The sequence below is a fragment of the Talpa occidentalis genome, unplaced genomic scaffold (genome assembly GCF_014898055.3).
Source record: "Talpa occidentalis isolate TD23 unplaced genomic scaffold, MPIMG_talOcc4v2.1 talOcc4.5, whole genome shotgun sequence".
NCBI lineage: Eukaryota > Metazoa > Chordata > Mammalia > Eulipotyphla > Talpidae > Talpa > Talpa occidentalis.
The window spans coordinates 43,837,662-43,857,841 of record NW_023604861.1 but is presented as its reverse complement, the minus strand read 5'-3'; the positions used below and the strand labels follow the sequence as shown (position 1 = coordinate 43,857,841).

The 20,180-nt window shown below is 41.0% G+C and overlaps 1 protein-coding gene across 7 annotated transcripts in view; it reads left to right on the top strand.

The window, feature by feature from the left end:
• Positions 1-20,180, top strand: part of SPATA13 (spermatogenesis associated 13) — a 278,943-nt gene that overhangs the window by 234,118 nt on the left and 24,645 nt on the right. For 2 of the 7 annotated variants that reach the window (XM_054701837.1, XM_054701839.1), the window contains exon 5: positions 17,714-17,752. The exons of 1 other annotated variant lie outside the window; for it this stretch is intronic. In XM_054701837.1, the coding sequence (XP_054557812.1) occupies positions 17,714-17,752 (39 nt within the window). Of the gene's footprint in view, positions 1-879; positions 942-10,722; positions 10,923-17,713; positions 17,753-20,180 lie in introns of those variants that run through there. 4 more of the 7 variants (XM_037527039.2, XM_037527037.2, XM_037527040.2 and 1 more) reach the window with 4 other exon arrangements.

Here is a 20,180-nt window from a genome sequence, read left to right as displayed (position 1 = left end):
GAAAAATAGAAAATTTTCTGAAGATACAAATATGATGAGTGGACTTGATTAGACATTTTGAGTCTTTTTAAAAATTTTCTAAATTATTCAAATAATTGCTTAATTTGATTTGTAAAATATTTATATCTCTCTATGGCTTACATAGTCACTTTTTGCAGGCTAGAATGAAGAATCAAATAAAGCCAGTCTAGCTCTCTAGTGAGCTAGGCCAGGATTTCACAGTCTTCAGCAGAATGATGTAATAATTTAAGTTGCTAGTGACAGTGTTGTAAATCTTAACTACCTAGTCACTTTTTCATTAGGAAACAATAAAAAACTAGTCATTAAAGGCAATGTGTGAGTGTCACCCCACCTGCAATTAATATTGCTTCCACTGTACATATCCATGTGGAGAAACCTGTCCATGCTTTTGCCGGGTCAGGAGATGAAGACTAGAGCACATCCTAGTTAGCGCTTGGTAAGCTCAGTCAACACACCTTTTCAGGTGGACCCATTGGCTTTTACAATTTTGATTAACAGCGGCAAGCGGCCATAGGCATTGGCTTCTGCCCACTGTCTTAACGTCTGGGCAGCCACCTCCAGGGCTTCTCCACGCAGAGGTGAGTGCTGGTCTTCTCAGGAGCAGGGAGTCTTGGGGTGCCTAGTGGGCAAGTGTGCTGGGGTGTACCTCGCGGGAACACCAGACGCCCAAGTTGCTAGAGCCAGTGATAAGGCAAAAGGTCTAAGAGGAAATACGCAACAGGGTATTCTCTTAGGGGACTCTAGATGGACACTTCATCTCTTCCAAGCCCGGCACTCCAGGGCCGCCACCGGCCCGGGCGGTGACCCGCAGGGGAGCGGTTGCTGGGAGCGGCCTCTGCCCGCGTACCCCACCGCGCGCTGGAGCGCTGCCCGCCAACGGCCGCCCCGCAGCAGCTACAGGAACGTCTTGCTTTCATCAGGTAACTGCTTCTTACCCCGATTTAAGGTTGGTTTTTCTAACGAAAAAGACAGTGTATGGAGACGCTTTCCACTGTTGTTAATTCCCCGTAGTTTCAAAATACAATTTTGGGGGGTGGGGGAGGGGGTGGTGACTCGGGGGTGATTTTTTTTCCAGTCTCCAGCTCCTGTTGCTTCAGTTTGATTTTATACTGTAATATATGTATTGTCCAGAAACAGGAAAAAAATTCCTCATGTATGTATTAACTTGCCCCACTTAGGAGCTAGTATGTGTTGTAAAAGTGAGTTTATTCAACTCTATTATGAAGTTAATAAACTTATTATACAGAAATTGTATAGAACTTGCCATTAGGACTTAATGGAGCGGTGGTGTTTTTAGGAAATGTCCACAATCCTCTAAAACCTTTCTGAGTTGAGTTTTAAATATGCTCTTGGTTTAGCAGATATAGAATATTCCCTATTATAAGTGAGGCACTATGTAGGTGGCGATGAGGAAGCCAGAGACTCTTCTCATAAAACTTTGAATATAGTACAGTGCCTTGCAACAATATATGGGTTAGGTGTAAATGGAAAGCATGTAAATCAGAATCAGAGACTTCCTGGAGAAAAAGACATCAAAGCCAAGATTTGAAGGATGGGTGGGGAGTTAGATGAAATTGTTCATAAGGATGGGTGTATTTCAGGAGGAGGAAACAACATAAAAAAATGGTGGAAGCTAGAAAAAGGAGAGTACATTTGAGAAACCCATTGGTTGAAACCCATTAAGCTGTCTGACGTTGAAAAACTGGGGATCAGAGTAGCCCAACAGAAACACTGTTAGCCCACACACACAGGCTTACCAGATCAAGATGGCCTCCAAGGGCAGAGTGAGGCCTTGTCACTCAAGCTCAGTGCTGCCTGCTTTAGTGACTGCTCACTGATTGAGCTGCATCCTTATCAGGGGCCAAGGGCATGACCCCAAATCTGTTTTTGACAGATGTAGTTATTATAATTAATGAAACATTTAGATTTATAAACAAATGTAATATGAGACTGAAAAGCAACTCATGTCTATGAAAACTGAATGAAATACTTTAGAGAGACTCAATGATAAAAGTGAACTGCTTTTTCAGCTTTTTTTTTTTTTTTTTTGTAATATTAGATGAGAATTGACAGCTGTAGAAATGATAAAATTCGGAAATCTGTACTCAGAATGCTTCGCATGTGTGTCTGGTTATTACTGGACTGTACTTTAAAGAAGCCAGAACTGGAAGTTACAGATGGCACATTTTGGGTGTGGCCTGTGCAATAAACAATGCAGAGCTCCAGTCATATGAAGTATTTGAAGACCTCTGCTCCTAATACATAGCTGTTGTACCTTTCTGTGATTTAAATTGAAATGTTTATCATACGAATGCATTGTCCACTGTGGACTTTTAGGCAACCTGGTCAGCCCTAGTAGTCACAGCTGGATTAAATGAAGGAAGGGGTTGAAGTGTTGAGAGGCTAGACGAGATATCAGACTACTATGGATATTATGAAGGAGTCTGCCCTTTCAAGATATCCTGTTAAGGAATTTAGACTTCATTCTGGGGACAACTAGGAGCTACTCATGGGTTGTAAGTGGAGCGGTAACCAGATTTGCATTTTAGAGAGATCGTTAGCTAGATTGTAGACCTGCCTAGAGAAGTTTGTTGCTTAATCAAGTGGACAGGAACTAGGAACAGTAGTGCTGAAGATGTGAAAACTTGAGGATCAAGCTAATTGTCTGGGTGTCTTGGGCACCAACACCTAGATGGAAGGCTTAGGAGGAAGGACCACAAATGGATTTTGTTCCCTTCCATGCATATTGAGTTGGGGTGCAGATGGAACTTCTACATGGAAATGTCATCATGACACCCTTGATCTTAAGGGTCTGATATTGAAGAGGGAAACACAGACTAGAGGTTAAGATTTGGGATTAATCAGCTACCGGATGGTTGTTCTTAAAACTATAGGAAGAAATGCTATCATCCAGGGTATGTGTGAAAACTGAGAAAAGAACCACCACTACTTAGGGACCATAAATAAAATGAAACTCCCATGGAAAATGAATGGCCAGATAGTTAAGTGGTGTCCCAGATGTCACAGGAAGCCCCACAGGATAGAGTGGTCAACAATGTTAGATTTGACCAGAGTTAATTTGGGGACTGAAAAATATCCTTTGGCTTTAGTAACAAGAAGCTTATTGAACTTGACAAAGCGGTTTCAGTTCACTGGTTGGGAAGAGCCAGAATCTAGTGGGAGAGTAACTGCCAGGGAGGCAGTTGTGAGGAAAATCAAGATGTGAAATTTTAGCGTGAAGATAATTTATCAGTTTTACTTATCTGTGTTGGTTTTCTTTTTTTTTAATTAAAGATTTATTTATTTATGCATACAAGAACTGGGATACAGGCCAGAGGTGCAAGGGGTGAGAGGATCCACCAGAGACAGAGTGGGGAATAGAACAGGCAGACCGACTGAAATACACTGCTGAGGGGAGCAGCAGGCGAGCCAGGAGAGATCTGCACCATGTGGGTAGCTCCATGGCTGGCTGGGGATCGAACTCATGATGCAGAGGATGCAGATAGCTTCATAGTGCTGTGCTTAACCCCTTGTGCCACCAGGGAGGTCCTGTGTTGGTGGTCTGATTTTATAGCTGAGGCTTTACCGTAAATGCCAGTACTAATTAAAAACAATTTGTTTTGCTCTCATATTAAAAAAAAAAAATGTTTTGGCTTTATAGTAGATGAAACTCATTGATATGTTTATTTTTATAAAATATTTTTAACAAAATGTTAATTATATATCAGAAAACTCTGTTCCTTGATTTAAAGTTGATATAATAGCCCAACATTTAGGAAGAAGAAAATTTAAATTCTTGCAATGAAACTAATAAATTTATTACAATGCTTAGTTTTCACTTAGTCAAAACAAGGTATTTTTCCCTTTTGGCCTAATTTTTATTTTAAAAAACCCTACTCTACTTCTAATTTGTGGCACACAAAAAAATTCAGCCCACTGATAATTTGGTTACAAGCAGATCACAATATATTTTTTTTTCCTACCTGTGAAAGAGAGAAGAAAGCATGAGGAATTATTGGTAACTAGAACTAATGATTCACAAAAGGAAGGGGACTCATATATTTATTCTGGCACTGTTCTAATTGTTTTCCTGAAAGTTAATTTTCTTACTAAAAAAAAAGATAATTGAATCTGAATCCTGTTCACTAACTATATGACCTTGGAAAAGTTACTTAACCTCACATTTTAATGCCCTATTAATAATAGGGACTGTGTGAGAACGACCTGGAACACAGCAAGCACACAGTAAACTAGCAGCTTATTATTACAAAGATTGAAAGGGAAGCATTAATTTTGCAGTGACAAGGATGAACAGTTGGCCAGAGTTCCTCTGACTTACTGATTTAACTACACCAACCAGTGGCTTTGCCTTAGACAAGTCACTTAATGTAATGAGTAAAGCTCTGGAGCACCAGGAGTCTATATGGAACAGTATTGTTTATTGTACAAGTGTAGATTAAACAAATTGAAAATACATGAGAAATCACGTTATTAGGGAAATTAGAAACTCGACTAAATCTTTTCTGTTCATTCTCTTGCCCCAAAATTTCAGGCATTATCTAATGATTTTCCAAAGTACCCAACAGGCACTAAATTATTTTGTTAAAAGGTAAGAAAGAAAAGCAGTAGCAGATGATGGGGGTGTGTATATGTGTAAGGACTTTGAAATTGCTTTAAGGACATCAAAAAGCCTTTTTGTCTGATCTCTTACTGTTGGGATTATCTCTTTCTGGGTCTATTTTTCAGAAGTTTTCTTTCAATACAGAATCAGAAAATAAAAAATCAGATCTCATTTGCTTAGCACCTATTGAGAGCAATAGCACTCCTGCAGTTCTCAGGAAAGGTGGGTTGAGGCATTCATTGGTGACAAAGACTGATGATTGTTAGGTATGAATGCACATGTGTTGTCTAGTTTCTTTTGCTTTTTACTACCGTGCTTTATAGTCTTAATACCAAGGAACCTTGGGTGTTGGATGTATTTACTTTTGAAATGAGATGATTCAGTTAGTTTGCCTTGAGTAAAACTTTTCCTGACTGATAAATGTTTTCCTGACTGATAACACTGTGCACAGTAAAATTACTCTCTTCTGATCATGCCCTGGGACTGTGGACTCCACAGTCAGAAGAATGAAGAAATTATGAAAGGGAACAAATTTTGTAGACATGGACTAGACTGTTTGAAACAATGTTTCCTGCAAGGCTAAGAGAGTGTATTAGTTCCAATAGCAGTTTTCTTAGCTGGCATTTTATGCCTATCACTGCCTATAATCAAGATTTTTAAAGAGGAACATACTGTTCTAGTTCCTGTTTCAGAAAAACATTGTAAGTATTTAACACTTTTCCAGCAAACTCTTGAGATTATCTTCTAACAGTTAAAATCTTCTCCTTTCTAAAACTTGTGTTTGTCCAGATTTTTCTAAGCTTGACAGCTAAGAGGTAAAAAGTCTTCAAAATATCAGGTGTCTAAAACTAAGTTTCAGAAATTGGATTTTAAAAGGAAAGGAAAGTATTAAAAGTCAGAAAAAAGGAGAAGAGATCTAAACATCTAAGTGTATGCTGTACACATTGCTGGTCTTACAGACGAGGAAGTCAGGGTTTAAAAATACTCTTATCACTTACTTGATCAACTAAGTAAATTTTAAGTCATAGGTAGTGGAGCTGATATTCTAACCAGACTGACATGAGCACAGATTGTGTCTCACTTTTTATCACCCACGTGCTATGCCTTTCTATCATAAAATACAAATTATGTATGTGCACAAAAGTATACCTGTTTGGCAATTTTTACACCATGCCCTCATGAAACTAATGTTCTATATCAATTATATCCTAGTTTTTTTAAAAAAGATCACACCCTGATAATTGTCTTTTATTAAACTAAGAAGTAAAATTCATCTAGTATAATGATTTTGCTTGTTATTTTGAAACATGATCAGTATGAAGGATTTGAAGAAAAGTTAGAGATAAAATATATTGATCTTTAAAGAGTGAAAAATCCACATGTGCTTACAGAGGACAGGAAAAGCGGCAGCCTTAAAATTGATGGCATCTTATCTTTTTAAAATTAATTTTATTTTTGTTTCTAAAGTAATCTGAAAGTTTTGGCCAGTGCGCAGGATGAGTTTCATTTGGAGCCATTTTGGATAGGAGGGGGCATGGAGTAGGAGTAAATGACAGAAAATTTCATTCAAACCACTGAGAGCACATTTCACATGCTCTCTGTGTTCAGTGTTCAGTCCACGTTACCCATTTGAGAAGCCAAAATTCTAAAGTTACAAAGAGATACTTTTTCGTTCCCTCTGTGTGCAAGGTGCTTCTCATCTGCTTCTTCTAACTGGGCTCCATTTCCTGTGTGCACTCTGTAAGTAGGTCCTCCCCTTCTGTGGTAAGTAGTCTGACTGCTGCTGAATGTTTCAGTTAAGACTTAGGTTGAGCTGCCTTAGCTATGCTGAACAGGCAGCATGCTGAAGTATTGCCCGCAACTGTATGTGCTAGAAAATGTCATGTTAGATGTTATTTAAATGCCTGTGTTATATTTTTTATGCCTCTGGGAACTCAATCTGTGACCTGTAGATGAATAATCCATTCAGAATAGAAGGATCACTCAATACTCATTTATGCGAATGGTCTAGGGAATACTGGTATGAAAAACTGATAGCAAATGTAGCAGAGCATTTCCTGTTAAGGAATCCCCCATTCAGCTTTAGGAACATTAGCCAGCTATCAACCACAGGGAACAGGGAACTAATGTGCATAGTTCTTTGCTGTGTTACTCTTCATTCTGGGTGGTCATTGCTCATATGAAGTTTGGATTAAAGCTCAGTCCAGCCAGAGATGAGGGACTCCCTGGTTCTTGGCTGATGTGGTTTCTATCTTTGAGGGCATTTTTGTAAAACTGACCGTGGTGCTGTGCGAAAGAATAGCATTATTTTCTCTTCTGGTACCTTCTTTGTAATGGCACTATATCCAGAAGCTAACTGGGACATCAAGTAACTGGGATAATCCTGGATTAAGGGCATCTCTGTACTATACAGGGAGGTTGCTGCTTTGGTGAGGCAGCAGCAGCTAGAAACTTTGGTTGCTAGCAAATAAACAATGCTGGTACTCTTTCTGCACAAAATAGAAGGTGGTCAGTCATATAAAACATTATTTACCGTATTGTACTTAAAATAAGAAGAAATGAGAAATTGGGAGCTGAGTGGAACCTTAGTGGCCTCCTAATCAACCTCAAGAAACAATCCTGGGGCCTCCCTGGTGGCGCAGCGGTTGAGCGCTGGGTTGCAAAGCTGCCCGCAGCCTCTGCAGCGCCGGTTCGATCCCCAGCAGCTCCCCCAGCCACAGGAGGAGGGTCCCACATGGCGCGCAGACCTCTCCTGCCGCCACCCGCTGCTCCCCTCAGCAGTGTACTTCGGTCCTTCTGCCTGCTCTGCTCTCCGCTCTGGCTCTGGTGAATTCTCTCACCCTCCCCGCACTTCTGACTGTACCCAGTGCTTGTATAAATAAATAAATCTTTTAAAAAAAAATGAAAACAAAAGAAAAGAAACAATCCTGACGAGGTCAAGTTATGACCACTGGTTTGCGTTTGTGGCGTCGCTACTAACTTCCCCAATAGTTTCATGGCATTTCTTTTCTACGTGTATGTATGTAAATATAATCTGAATTTTAGGGTTACTTTTTTGAAAATAATTTTAATTTCTGTATCTACAAAATAAAATTAATCGGAACATCCTATGTTTTCAACTTTTATCCTCTCAGATGTCTAAATGTTTCATATTAATACATGATTTGGAATTCTCTGCTCTCCTTGTGGGACTAATGCCTTTGCTTAATAAGTCTTTCAGTGTTGCCAGTAATCAGTGTTTGTAACTTCCCAGTCCTGAGCATGTGGTGTAGTGGTTTCTTATCTAAGGAGAATAGATTAACATGTGGTGGGGATGGAATAAGGTTTAAGATTTCTGTCAACTATGCTGAAGATTTTAGTTGCAGTATTCTTTATTGATCTGGTAAATAGAGGAACTAATCACTAAAACGTTTTTAAAAACTTAAAAGTCAAACCGCTGTAGGGTCTTCCAGAAATGTTTCATAAGGGTTGCTGGATCTGTATCTTTTGGAAGATCCTTCATTAAAATTCAGGTTTTGTTTATTTTCTTTTTTCCTTTTTATCTTTATTTTGTTTTGAGTGTGCAGCAAAGTCAGTTTATTTAGTGAATGCCTTTGGTTTAAGATCCTAAAATCCCAAGGAAATTAATCTGGTGCTGACCCTATTTCTGACCCTATTTCTGGATTTAGAAAAAGTCCTTGGGAAACAACTATTCTTTGTACCCGCTACCAATGAAAATGAAAGTGACCAAATAGACTGTTAAGACAATATTAAAGAAATGTAGCAAAAAGATTTTTTTCTTTTAAAATCTTTTAATTTAACTCAACTTTACGAAAATGAAAACACTCTGGATTTTATTTGCCTCCTGGTGGGATTTCTGTTTTGTTAGACAAAATTCCCACCAGAATTAATTACTACTTTTCACTGCTTTGTATGTTTCACCTCTTCATTTTACCCATTTGTTCCATGGTCTTCTTTAGTTTGAATTGATGGGAAAAAGTGTGCTAGCCTTCAAGATGTTGCTTCAAAGCAAAGTTTCTTGAATTGCTTCGAACAACATTTCTCAAACATGAATTTCCATTGGAATGCTCTCAATTTTGTTCAAACCTAAGTGTTGAGTCCACAGTTCTGGGTGGGACTGGAGACTTCCCTTCTTACCAGCAACCAGGTCATGCTAGTGCTGCCGGCCCGTGGGCCATAGAGTAACAAGGCCCTTAGGACACTTTCTGTGAGGTAGTAATATATAGCACTGTAAACAGAAAGTTTTGTGGTCATGTAAGATCAGGAAATTCTATGTTAAACAAGGCTATCCAGATGTAGTTATTTGTCCTTCTTTGAGCCTGTGGTTACTAATATATCCTGGGGATTTCTAAAAGTTAGATAGCAGTGTTTGTTTTTGTTGTGGTTTTTTTTTTTTTTTTAACTATTCATGGACCATATTAAGCAGCTAGTACTAAACAGTTGGAAATACTAAGGAAAGTTTACCTTGTAGAGAATGATCTGCTTTGGAAAAAAATTTCAAGATGTTATTCAAGTCCATTATTTAATTAAATATCTACCACCTTTATCCAGAAAAGATATGACCCTAGTAAATGAATTATGCGTTAATCATTTAAAACTTGTGAGTTTTACAACTATGAACCAGAGACACTCTATAGGGGGTGGGGGGCGGGGAGGGGAGGGATTGGGGTCAAAATAAGGGGGTTGCAATTGTATGGGGAATATAAAAATAAAATTTATAATAATTAATTAATTAATTAAAAATAAAACTTGTGAGTTTTAAACATCAAAAATATCTTTAAATGAAAGAGTTGAAGCCAACCTGGTTTCATGGATCTGTGTGCCCACACATGAATGGGCATACATGTATGCTTGTGGAATATTGATGCCATGAGTTCCTCAGGAAACTTTCCTTAGCTGGATTTAAGGGTGGGATACCCAAGTCAATAGAAATAGTCACAAATTTTCAAAGGTAAAAAGAGCCTGTCATACAGCATATTGCCATTTACAATATAGTAGCACCCTGTCAGTTTGGGCATTGTAACTGATCATATAAACGACTATTGAGTCTGTGCTGTGAATCTATGGGAACTAGCATACTGTTACTGACCTCAGTTGTTTCAGAGTAGATTAATGCCTAGTAAAGTAACATATTGCTCTAAACATTTTATGATACATGCTAAATCACCCAATGAGGATTATTGGTACCCTACTAACCCCCACTCTACAGATGGAAAACTGGCCACTCTACAGATGGAAAACAAAAGATTACAGATTTGTAATCTTTCCCTAATGTATCTCTGCTAGAGGAGACTGCGAATCCAGGCTCTCTGACGTCAAAGCCCATTACAGTAAAGCATTCACTCGCTATCTGGCACTATTATTATTTAACCAGCATTTATTGAGGGGTTAACATGTGATCACTACTTTGCATGTACTGTCTCATTGTTCATGAAGTTAAAAAGGCAATGTTTTCCTGTTACAAGGACATGGAAGGAAGCATACTGTTAGCAATTGTTGTTTCACCATATAAAAGCCTTGCTTGTTGTAGATAACTTGGAAAAAATGGGAAAGTGTTGAGGAAATAAATAAACCATATGTCATCTAGGGAAATTTTTTTTTACTTTTCTTCACTTTAGATAATATGTACTTTATATAAGGAAAATTTTACATACTACTTTCGTATAGTGAAATGTATACTTATTTATTTTTAAATAAAAGCCGTCTTTTAAAGTGATTTACAGATAGCACAATGCTGTAACAGTTAACATAATGCTATATAATAACTCAAATTTTTGTCATGCCATAGTGTAAAATACCAACTCCTTTTTTGAACTCTGTGAACTCTGCTATTTCTCCTGTAAAACAGATAGCTTTTTAAAAGCTTTCTGAAAGTGTAACTCAAGCTTTGGGGTTGTAATTAAAAGTAGTGAATGCATTTTCTACCGCCTTCATTGAAGGCTCTTGATCACACCTGAGACACCGGGTTTGGTATGTGTTGGTTTTGCCTTAGTTTAGAATTTCCTCCCTGCTGTCCACGATGATGTGTGGGGCTGCTAACCTCAGCTGCACTGAACTGTGAGTGAGCTGTCAGTATCTGAGCAGGCTCCGCGGGAGTGCACACAGCGCCCCAGCAGTGAATAAGCGATTTCTGCAGTTTCCGTCACTGAGAGCCTGTGAGACGCTCTGTGATGCTCAGTCACACCCCAGTCCGCCTCTGAACGTGGCTGCTTTTTAAAGAGAAGGATGGTAGCTAGAGGGGAAATAGCAAGATTTTGGAGCCTGGAAAGCCTTCACATGGGTATGTGTGCAGAGAATAAATTATTCTCTCTTGGCAATGCTGGTTATTTGACTCTTTGCTTTTCAAGTTGCACTGCTGTCTCTAAACAGCTTCTTGTCAAATGTAAATACATATATGACAGCTCATTTTTCCTAGTGTAGTGTCCTAAGGGTTGTGGTCATAGTATATTAAAGAAATTGGCTTTATTTATGGTGCAGCAGTTAGTATGAAATAGAAAATAATAAGAATCAAGCACGGGCTATCTGTTAGGAGTCACGGATCTGGTTTTTATTGTGCTGGTATTTGCTTCTATTACATGAAATTCCTTTATGCAAGGGTTTATTGTTGGGGTGTATAAAATTGTTCCTTGCTAATATGGGGTGTGTAAGGTTTCAGGATAGTAATTGATTTTTGAGAAATGCTATGTACTGTTTTTAAAGTGGCATTTACCCAGTGTTCACTTTTTGCACGGTTATTCATCTCATTCTTTTCACTATTTTTGTGAGTATTGTCAACCAGACAAGTTCCCATTTAAATGTGGAAGAGTTGCAATATAAATTGTTATCCGTAAAGTCTTAAAGATAAGAGAAAAGACACTTTGAATTTTTGCTGACTCCTGCGCATGGATACAATTGGGTGCTTTTGCAAAGTCTTGTTTCTGTGTTTACCTTAAGTCAGTGCCAGTAACTCACTGAAATGAATGAGAATTGTAGATAGACAGCTTAGAGGGCCGCCTTGGGCCTCCCTGGAGCCTCCCTGGAGCCACGCAGTTTGTGTTGGTGCTTCTTGCTTGTTTGATTGGTTTTCTGTGCTGGCTGAAAGCAGACAGGGATGTGGTTAAGACTTCTATATCTGGATTTAAAAAAACAAGACCAGCTTGTACTCTGTCTCAGTAATGAAAATTTGAAAAAAGAGAAAAAAGTTGTCTGGTGATTTGTGCACCATACATGCATTCACAAATACCTAGGACCTGCGTGTCTACATGAGGCATGGTGGTCCCAGTGTTCAACAGGGTGGGAGCTACAGTGGAGTGTGGAGGAGTGTTGGCTCTCTCCTGAGCTCCCATGGATGTATCGTCAAGTTTATCACAGCCAGGCAGGCAGAGTCCCAAGAGGGAGAGCAGAGGCAGGGGGGTGGTGGTAATGGTAGCTCCGTTGTCCTGCGGCTCCTCCCTCCACATTCCTCCACTTTTGGGCTTGGTTCCTGGTCCTTCCCACACACGCGCAAAGGCCATGGGGAGGTCTGAGCCAGCCTCAGCTCTGGGTTGAACGCTGTCCACGTAATGAAAGAGACCCAACATATCACTTCTTCTGTCCATGATGTCCCATTCGGGCTTCCAGCTCCAGCCCTACCGTCACTGGTCACTCCGTGTCCTTTGCACCGGCTGTGAAGAGAAAGAAGCAGTTCTCAGTGCCTCTCTGGCTGGCAATACTGTTGGATCTGCTCTCTTCCTTCCCTGAACATTCACTGATGTCCCAAAGACTGTGTGTGACAACTAGAAATGGCAGCACAGGCAGTACTCAATCAACTTTAACTGATACACAGCCTAAAGTATAGAACCTGCTAAGTGGTGGGCTCTGTTTTAAGATCTTTGACTGGGCAAGATCAGAGAGAAGGGGTTTGGTGCCCTGAGTGACCGACAGCAGGGTGTGGGGGGGGGAGTGGTTGTCAGGTGTGGTTCTGTGGGTGTGAGCTCAGTGACCAAGAAAGAGGCAGGTTCACATTGGACCGGACAGATCTGGGTTTGAATTCCAGCCTGCCACTTGGGAACAGTTAATTAACCTCTCTGAGCCACAATTTCCTCCTCTATAAATGGACAGTAATAATTCCAGAATGCTTATGAGGCTCAATGAGATGATTTACAAGTGCTTAGCGTAGTGCCTGGTATATACTTAAGTTCACTGCAGGGATGTGGTGACACCAGAGGATTCCCTCCCATTCCGCCCCTGACCAGAAGGGTTCCTGCTCAGAGTTGTATAGCCAGCCATCAAGGCAGCTGGAAACTGCTAGGGAGCATCCAAATAAAGGACAGAGACCCAATACATAGGCCATAGGTGGCAGCTGGAATGGTCAGGGGAATCCATGGTCAGAGCCACAAAACCAAGGCAGAACAGCAACTTGCTGAGAAAACAGACTGCACAGGATGATCCAAAGGTAGAACCTGAGGACTCTCGACAAGTCACTAAATCCCAGGTCTGAGTTGGTCAGGGGACAGAGGACAAGCTTCAGGAATAGATGGGAGTTGAGCTGTTGGTCAGGGACTTTGGTCATTCTGCTCCAGGGGAGGGTGGAGACAGGAGGGCCTCCTAGCCTAGCCCCCCGACGCCCACAGACTTTTATGTGAATGCTATAGGTGTATATGACACAGCTGTAGGTAATGAGTTAGCTTTAATATGAAAGAAGAGAAAATTATTTGGAAGTAGCTTAAAATGAAACTTTTATTAAGCCGTCGGTAGGAACAAAAGCTACTTTTAGGAGTTTAGTGTAAATAAAGTTCAGTCACATGCTCCTCTCACTGCAGAAGTCAAAAGTAGCCCCAAGTTAAACAGAGAAGTAAAATCTCCATTCAGAAGACCCTTAGACATTATAAAAGATTATTGATGAAGACCTACATGTCCATTTCTAGGTACCCTTTTTAGGATCTTATCAATGTATTTAAAGGATTAAAAATATATAGAAAATAGTTTGAATGTCTAGATTTGGCATTATCTTGACTTCTTTGACAGTAACAATTAAAAATTCTAGAATATAAGATGTTTTGTACTTAAATTCAATCAGCTATCATTGACAAACATGTTCTTTGTCCCTGAGAAAGTGTGAGAATGACAGATTGTTTCTGCAGAGGAGAACTTCAGTCTGGGAGCCTATCACCAGGATGTGAGAGCTTGAAGGCCATGAATTTTATTGGGTGGGACAGTTGCCCCAGGTGGAGAGACCAGAATTGACCAAAGAATTTTCTCCTTTTTTTTCAAGTATGGGGAACATGCAAAAGGCTAAAGCAGAGATTGTCAATCAGCGAGATCAGACTCTTGCCCTCCAACTTGTGACAGGCTTCATGGACAGGCAGATTTTGTACATTCAGACAAAATCTGAGCGTGAAAGTTTAAAGTACATTTAGCCTTCAGTTCCAGCAGTTCCCACATTTAGCCAAGTGTCAGAATCACTTGGAGAATTTTTGAAAATACATTCTTAGCATATATCCCCAGCTTGCCTGCCCGATCTCTGGAACCTGGTCCAGTGGTCCTTTGTGATTGGATGCCATCAGCCCCAGATGTTTGGGCACCACTGCAGAGGAACGGCCCTGGAATTAGTACAGCATATTTTGCCATTGTAGGTCACCCCGCTGTGGGCCAGTTTCATTTCCTCTGTCCATCTCCACGCCTTGAGAGACACTGTTGGTGACCATAGTGTGGGCCCAAACCTGCGTATAGTTCTGAACACAAGCTGCCTGCCTGCCTCTGTTTGTGTTAACATTTTTAAGATGGGAAGTGAATGGCTTATCTCACTCCTGAGGAAGTCTGACTGATTCGCAGGAGGTTTTCTAAAATGTTTTGAACAGATTATTCTGAATGTGGGAATTTCCCTGAAGTCACTCAGGTTTTTAACAAGGGGAAATCCCCACAGAGGCTACAGTGGCTGGGAAAGGAGTGGGGCTCACTGGGGAGCCAGTGTCGGTGATTGCCCAGCCTATCGTGAAGATGGTGACACCTTCCCGGCAAGGGCCTGACTGTGAAACACACTGCGTTACTACACACCTTCCTTTTATTTAACAAAACATTCAACAGCCACCTGTCACCTGCCCCTCACCACCTGTGAGACAGGTAAGAAAGGTGGCATTTTTTTTCCTTTACCAGTGAGAAAACAAGGCTCAGAGAGGTTGATTCTAAGGTGGCCTAACTGGGACCCTAAGCAAGATTTTTGAACAGCTGGTTCAGGGCTTTTCAAATTCTTGGATTCTGATCACCAGCCCTTCACTGCGAAAATAAGCCAGACTGAAAGGAGGCTTGTTGTATGTTAACATACAAGCAACATACAACAAGCATATAATACTCCCACCAGGACGTGTACTATTTTATTTTGGTGTATGCAGATAAATTTCCTATGGGGAGTCCATGTGTTTTGGCATGTGTTACAAGATAGTTGTCCATTGTTGGTGAGGTCTGATATTTCTTGTCGTTAAAACTCACCTTTAGAATCAGTTGTCAGGTTTCTTCCCTCCACAAATGTAAAGTCTAAGTTCAATCAGAAGACGATCTGTTCCTCTCTAGAGAAATGTGAAAACTAATATCGGCCTTATAAAAAACTTACATTGAGTTTGTGACAGTTTCTGCTGATTTTTTTTTTTAAAAAAGCCATCTCCTCTATAGATAAGTTGTTTCCAGTTCTAAAGCTGTGTCTGGCCAGGCCTGGCCATGTGGACTGGGAGTGACCTCCGCTAATAGCTGCAGCTGGAGAGTTGATCTATTCACCCTGGACATAAAGATTTGGAGAGGATAAGAATTCAGAACCTGCATCTTAAAATATGACTGTAGAAGGAGCATGGCTGGTAAAGGGATAGATGAGCCACAGGAGGAAGGTGGCCCCCGTACAATGCCCAGGACGACAGCCTTCCCAGAAGGATGTCAACTGTGATGATTAAACAAGAATACTGCAAATTCATTTTGTATGTATTTGGAATATTTGTACATATTTATTCTATGGAAATACATATTTATTCTATGGAAAAGGTACGCTGTCTCCAAAATGTCCCTAGCCAGAGGTATGTGCTGAAAAACCAGTGTGCAGAGCTTTTGGATGATAGAGGGTATCTTATTTGTTTGACTGCAGCTTTAAGAAGTGCTATGGAGGGCCTCCCCGGTGGCGCAGCGGTTGAGCGCTGGGTTGCGAAGCTCCCCACGGCCTCTGCGGCGCCAGTTCGATCCCCGGCTGCTCCCAGGCCACAGGAGGAGGGTCCCACATGGTGCACAGACCTCTCCTGCCACCCACTGCTCCCCTCAGCAGTGTACTTCAGTCCTTCTGCCTGCTCTGCTCCCTGCTCTGGCTCTGGTGAATTCTCTCACCCTCCCGCGCTTCTGACTGTACCCAGTGCATGTATAAACAAACAAATAAATAAATACATGGAAAAAAAAAGATTTATTAAAAAAAAAAAAAGAAGTGCTATGGAAAGAGAACACATTCTATTGGCTCTCATTATCGTATCTAGGAGTTTGGAATTTTAAAAGTGATTTCAATTCACAACAGTCTTTGCTCCATATAGATAGATATGCAGATATATATATATATATAAAATAGATTATATAATATATATATATAATAGATTATTCCACCTTAAAAAGAAAGAGGATTCCGATGTCTGCATGGACTTCCAGGGCATTGTGTTATGTAAAATAAGCCTGTTAGCAATGAAATATCTGAAGTATCAAAATCAAGGAAACACAGTAGAAAGGCTATTGCCAAGGAATGGGAGGAGGAAAGAGGGAGGATTAGGATGTAATGGATATAAAGTTTCAGTTTTGAAAGATGGAAGCTATCTGGAGATAGGCTACACAATAACATGAATATACTTAACACTTCTGAAATGTGTGCTTTGACCTTGTCAAAGCAGTTAATGTTATTTCTTTTTTCACAGAGAGAGAAATTAAATTTACTCTTTATTTTTGCTATATTCATTTAATACTGCCAAAGCATGTTTTGAAAATTAAATGTAGTTCTACATCATGCAAAATTCCCTTAAATAAGAAGTCAGCATTGTTCATCTCAATGTATAGCCTTAAAGATTTGAAGTCATTGAGGCTAAGTAATATTACAGTTACTTAGTGGGCAAGTGGTCACGCGTGTGAAGAGCCTGTGGTGGTTTACAGAGGTGGCACTCAGGCCTGTGGTTTGGGCGATCGTGGTGAGGTCTACCCAGCACAGGTGGAGTGTGGCTTTGACACTCCTGAGGAGGAAGCTTGTGTTAGTGGCGCATAGTCGGATTACAGAAGGCCTCGAAATACTGCAGAAGAATTCTGTCATGTGCACTAGATAACTACTATGTAGTTTCTTGTGGAAAGGATGAAACCACTATTTTAAGTAATTTAAGTAAGTACCATGGGGTGTCTTGGAGGGGTATGTGGGGCAGGAGGCAAGAAGACTTGCTGGGAACATGCACTAGCTAGAGGCAGGGCTGAATGTTGAATGTGAGGCAGGAAGAGCTAGCACTGTGTAGTCCAGCTAACCATCAGGCTTCTGGAATGCTTAGTTCCCCACCCATAAACAATTTACAGTTGAGTTGAAAAGCATTTATTGGGTGCCTTCTGTGCCAGGTCTTATGCTCAGCACTGGGAACACTTAGAAATACGCTGTCCCTTCCCTACAGGGAGTTCTAAGAAGGGGAACATATATGTAAAAATAGTGAGTGTAGGGGAATAATAGAAAACTGCTAAGCACAGATAGGGCATCAGAATACAGCATTAAAACCCCTCCCATCTAAACACCAGATAGGGAAAAACCCCACTCCATAAAATGCATGTAGATTATAGGACAGGAACACAACGAGTCATCAATTTAGGGGGCATTTCAAAGTCATGGACGCGGACAAGGTTGGGAAGGAAAGGATAAAATAAAAAAAAACCCAATCAGATATCTGCAGACCCAGCTGGGAATAGGGATCAAGAGTTAGGAAAAAAAGGTGATCAGTAGGAATAGGGGATCAGTAAACAATCTACTGTCCAGAATGATGTGGAAATACTAAATTTTGGGTATTGATCTATTTTTATCATTCAAGAAATTTTTTAATATTAAAGTAGTTTTGTCTTATCCCCAATAACAAGGTAACTCTGGACGACACAGCAACATCCAGTGGGGGTCTGGTAAGGAGACTTCTACTTTCCTCTTCTGTAAATTGGGGGAACTAATACCTGCTATGGTGCATCCCTCCTGTGAATTATATGAGCTGATAACCCCAACCCACCCCCACAAGCACATACACAGAAGTGCCAGGCACATTATCAGAGCCCTATGAAATAATGCTGAGCTTCTGTAATGTTTTTCAGTTTAAAGTGCTTATTTCATCGTTTCATTTGAGACCCACAGAAACCTAATAATACTTATATGTTGAGAATTTACAAACAACCCTGTAAGATGGATATTTATTAGCCACCTTTAATGTGTTAAAAAAAAAAAAAACTAAGAAGGGAACTTTACCAAGGAGCTACAATAAAATAAAATATAAAACAAAAAATGTGCTGCACTTTTATTTGAGGGAGATCTGTCTGACCCACAGGCTCTGCTCTCAGTCTTCTGTATTTCTGTCCCTCCCCCCCTCATCCAGCCAGCAGATGTGTACCGAGTGTGTGGGAGAGCCAGGAAGGGGTCTGGGTACTAGGAATAGAGTTAAGAATAATGCAGACTGAAGCCATTGCTTCAGTGAAGCTTACATTGTACCTGTGGGAATCAGAGAATAAACAAAATAGACTGTGGTAATGCTGTGGAGAAAAATAAAGAGGAAAGTGGGGGTAGAGTTGTCGGTTTTCAATGGGATGGTCAAGGAAGGGCTTACTGAGAGTGTGTGCTTGGGGCTGAGGGTTAGGAGGCATAAGAAGCAACCTGCCCTCAGGAGCAGGCACCTGGCATGTAAAGCCAGAAGCCACCTGGGTCTGGGCTGAGTGAGTGGGAGACAGAGTCTGTCAGTGGGGAGAAGGGGGTGTTCTTCAATGACCAGGCTTTGTCCCCTGTGGATGATTTGGAGCTGCGGAGAGACATGATCTAAGTTTGAATTGGTATTGGGACTGTGATAGGAAGACCGGTGAGGGACTGCTGGAAAGACCAGGTCCAGCATGCCTCCACGGGAGAGTCAGGATTCATTGATGAATTGAACATGGGATAAAAGAGGCAAAAGAAAACCAGTGATCTCTGAATAAACTTGCAAAGTGACTCCCTTTTTGCAGATGGGTAAAGTGAGGTGGGAAGAGGAGAAGTGACTTAAGTGACTTTACTCCAAGGTCATGGAGCTGGAAAATTAGTAAAACTAGGACATCAGCACAAATATTTTACACCAAATTCCCTAGATGGTCCTTTGTGCACATTACATTGCTCCCTCCCTAGAACTCCTGACACACCTCACTCTCCAGAAGGCCAGGTTGGCAGTCTCCAGCATGTAGAACCAACCATCTTTGCTCCTACAGTGCCCATTGATGATGGTCCAGCTCGTCCATAACGTTGGAACATTCACTGTTGCAATCTTTCTCGTGAGGCACCTCAGCCAGAGCTATTTCTCTATTTATGACAGCAACTCCAAGACCATCCAGTATGTGAAAGACTATATCTATTTCCAGAGAATTCTAATGGAATCCTTTTTTTATTTTCTTTTTTTATTAGACTCGTGTAAATTGTGCGTTGGTACATTATTATACTGGCTTTTCCTCCCTTTGCTGATTTTCACAATAGCAACCAGATCAAATGGTAAAGAATTTTTCCTGGGAAAACACTGGTGATTGGGTCTTTGAAGGGAAAAAGTGTTATTTTTCAGAGCTTTGCTGGGGAAGGAGGCGGAGATACTGTTGTTTTACTGAGCTTCACTTCTTTTGGCTCAGCCACAGCTGAAATATGATAAGGAGAAATGCCATAGGTGCCAGGCTGTGCCAGATCAGTGCTTGCTGAAATGTGAAGATTCCTGCCACTTTGGGACCCCTGAAACACCAAGGATTTGTATATGTTCTCACCAGGAACGCCAGAACATTTCAGCTGTTAACTAGTTCTGTTGGGTACAGTGGACTCAGAAGCTGCTCTAACACTGGTTAGAGAAACTTGGTGTTGCTTCCTTTGAAGTTTAATAAGAAAAATTCCTGCATGTGCAAAAAAATTTATATTTGCTTCCTCAAGACTGCACCCCACTCACACACACACAAGGTAAGGGCACCAGTTTAGGAGGACACCGCGCTGTCTGCATGTTAGCACACTGGCCACAACCTCAGGAGGCGGAAATCACCACAAGCCATCTACCTCATATACAGGCTCGAGCAACTCCCCAGGCAGGATGGCCTGACCCCCTCAAGACCCATATCTCCCAGCATTGGGCCACAGTTGCACTGCCAGCCTGCACTCCCAAGGAAGCTCCCCTGAGAGAGGGCCCTGATTGGTGGTATCACACTCCATTGGGGACACACTCTCCCCTGCACATCCACCGGCCTGCAGTACCGTGACCACGTGCTACCTCCCTTCCTCCATGAATCGGTGACAAGCTGAGGCTTAGCAGGTAGCATAGGGTCTGGAGAGCTTTTCTCTGCGGCTTAAACTTTG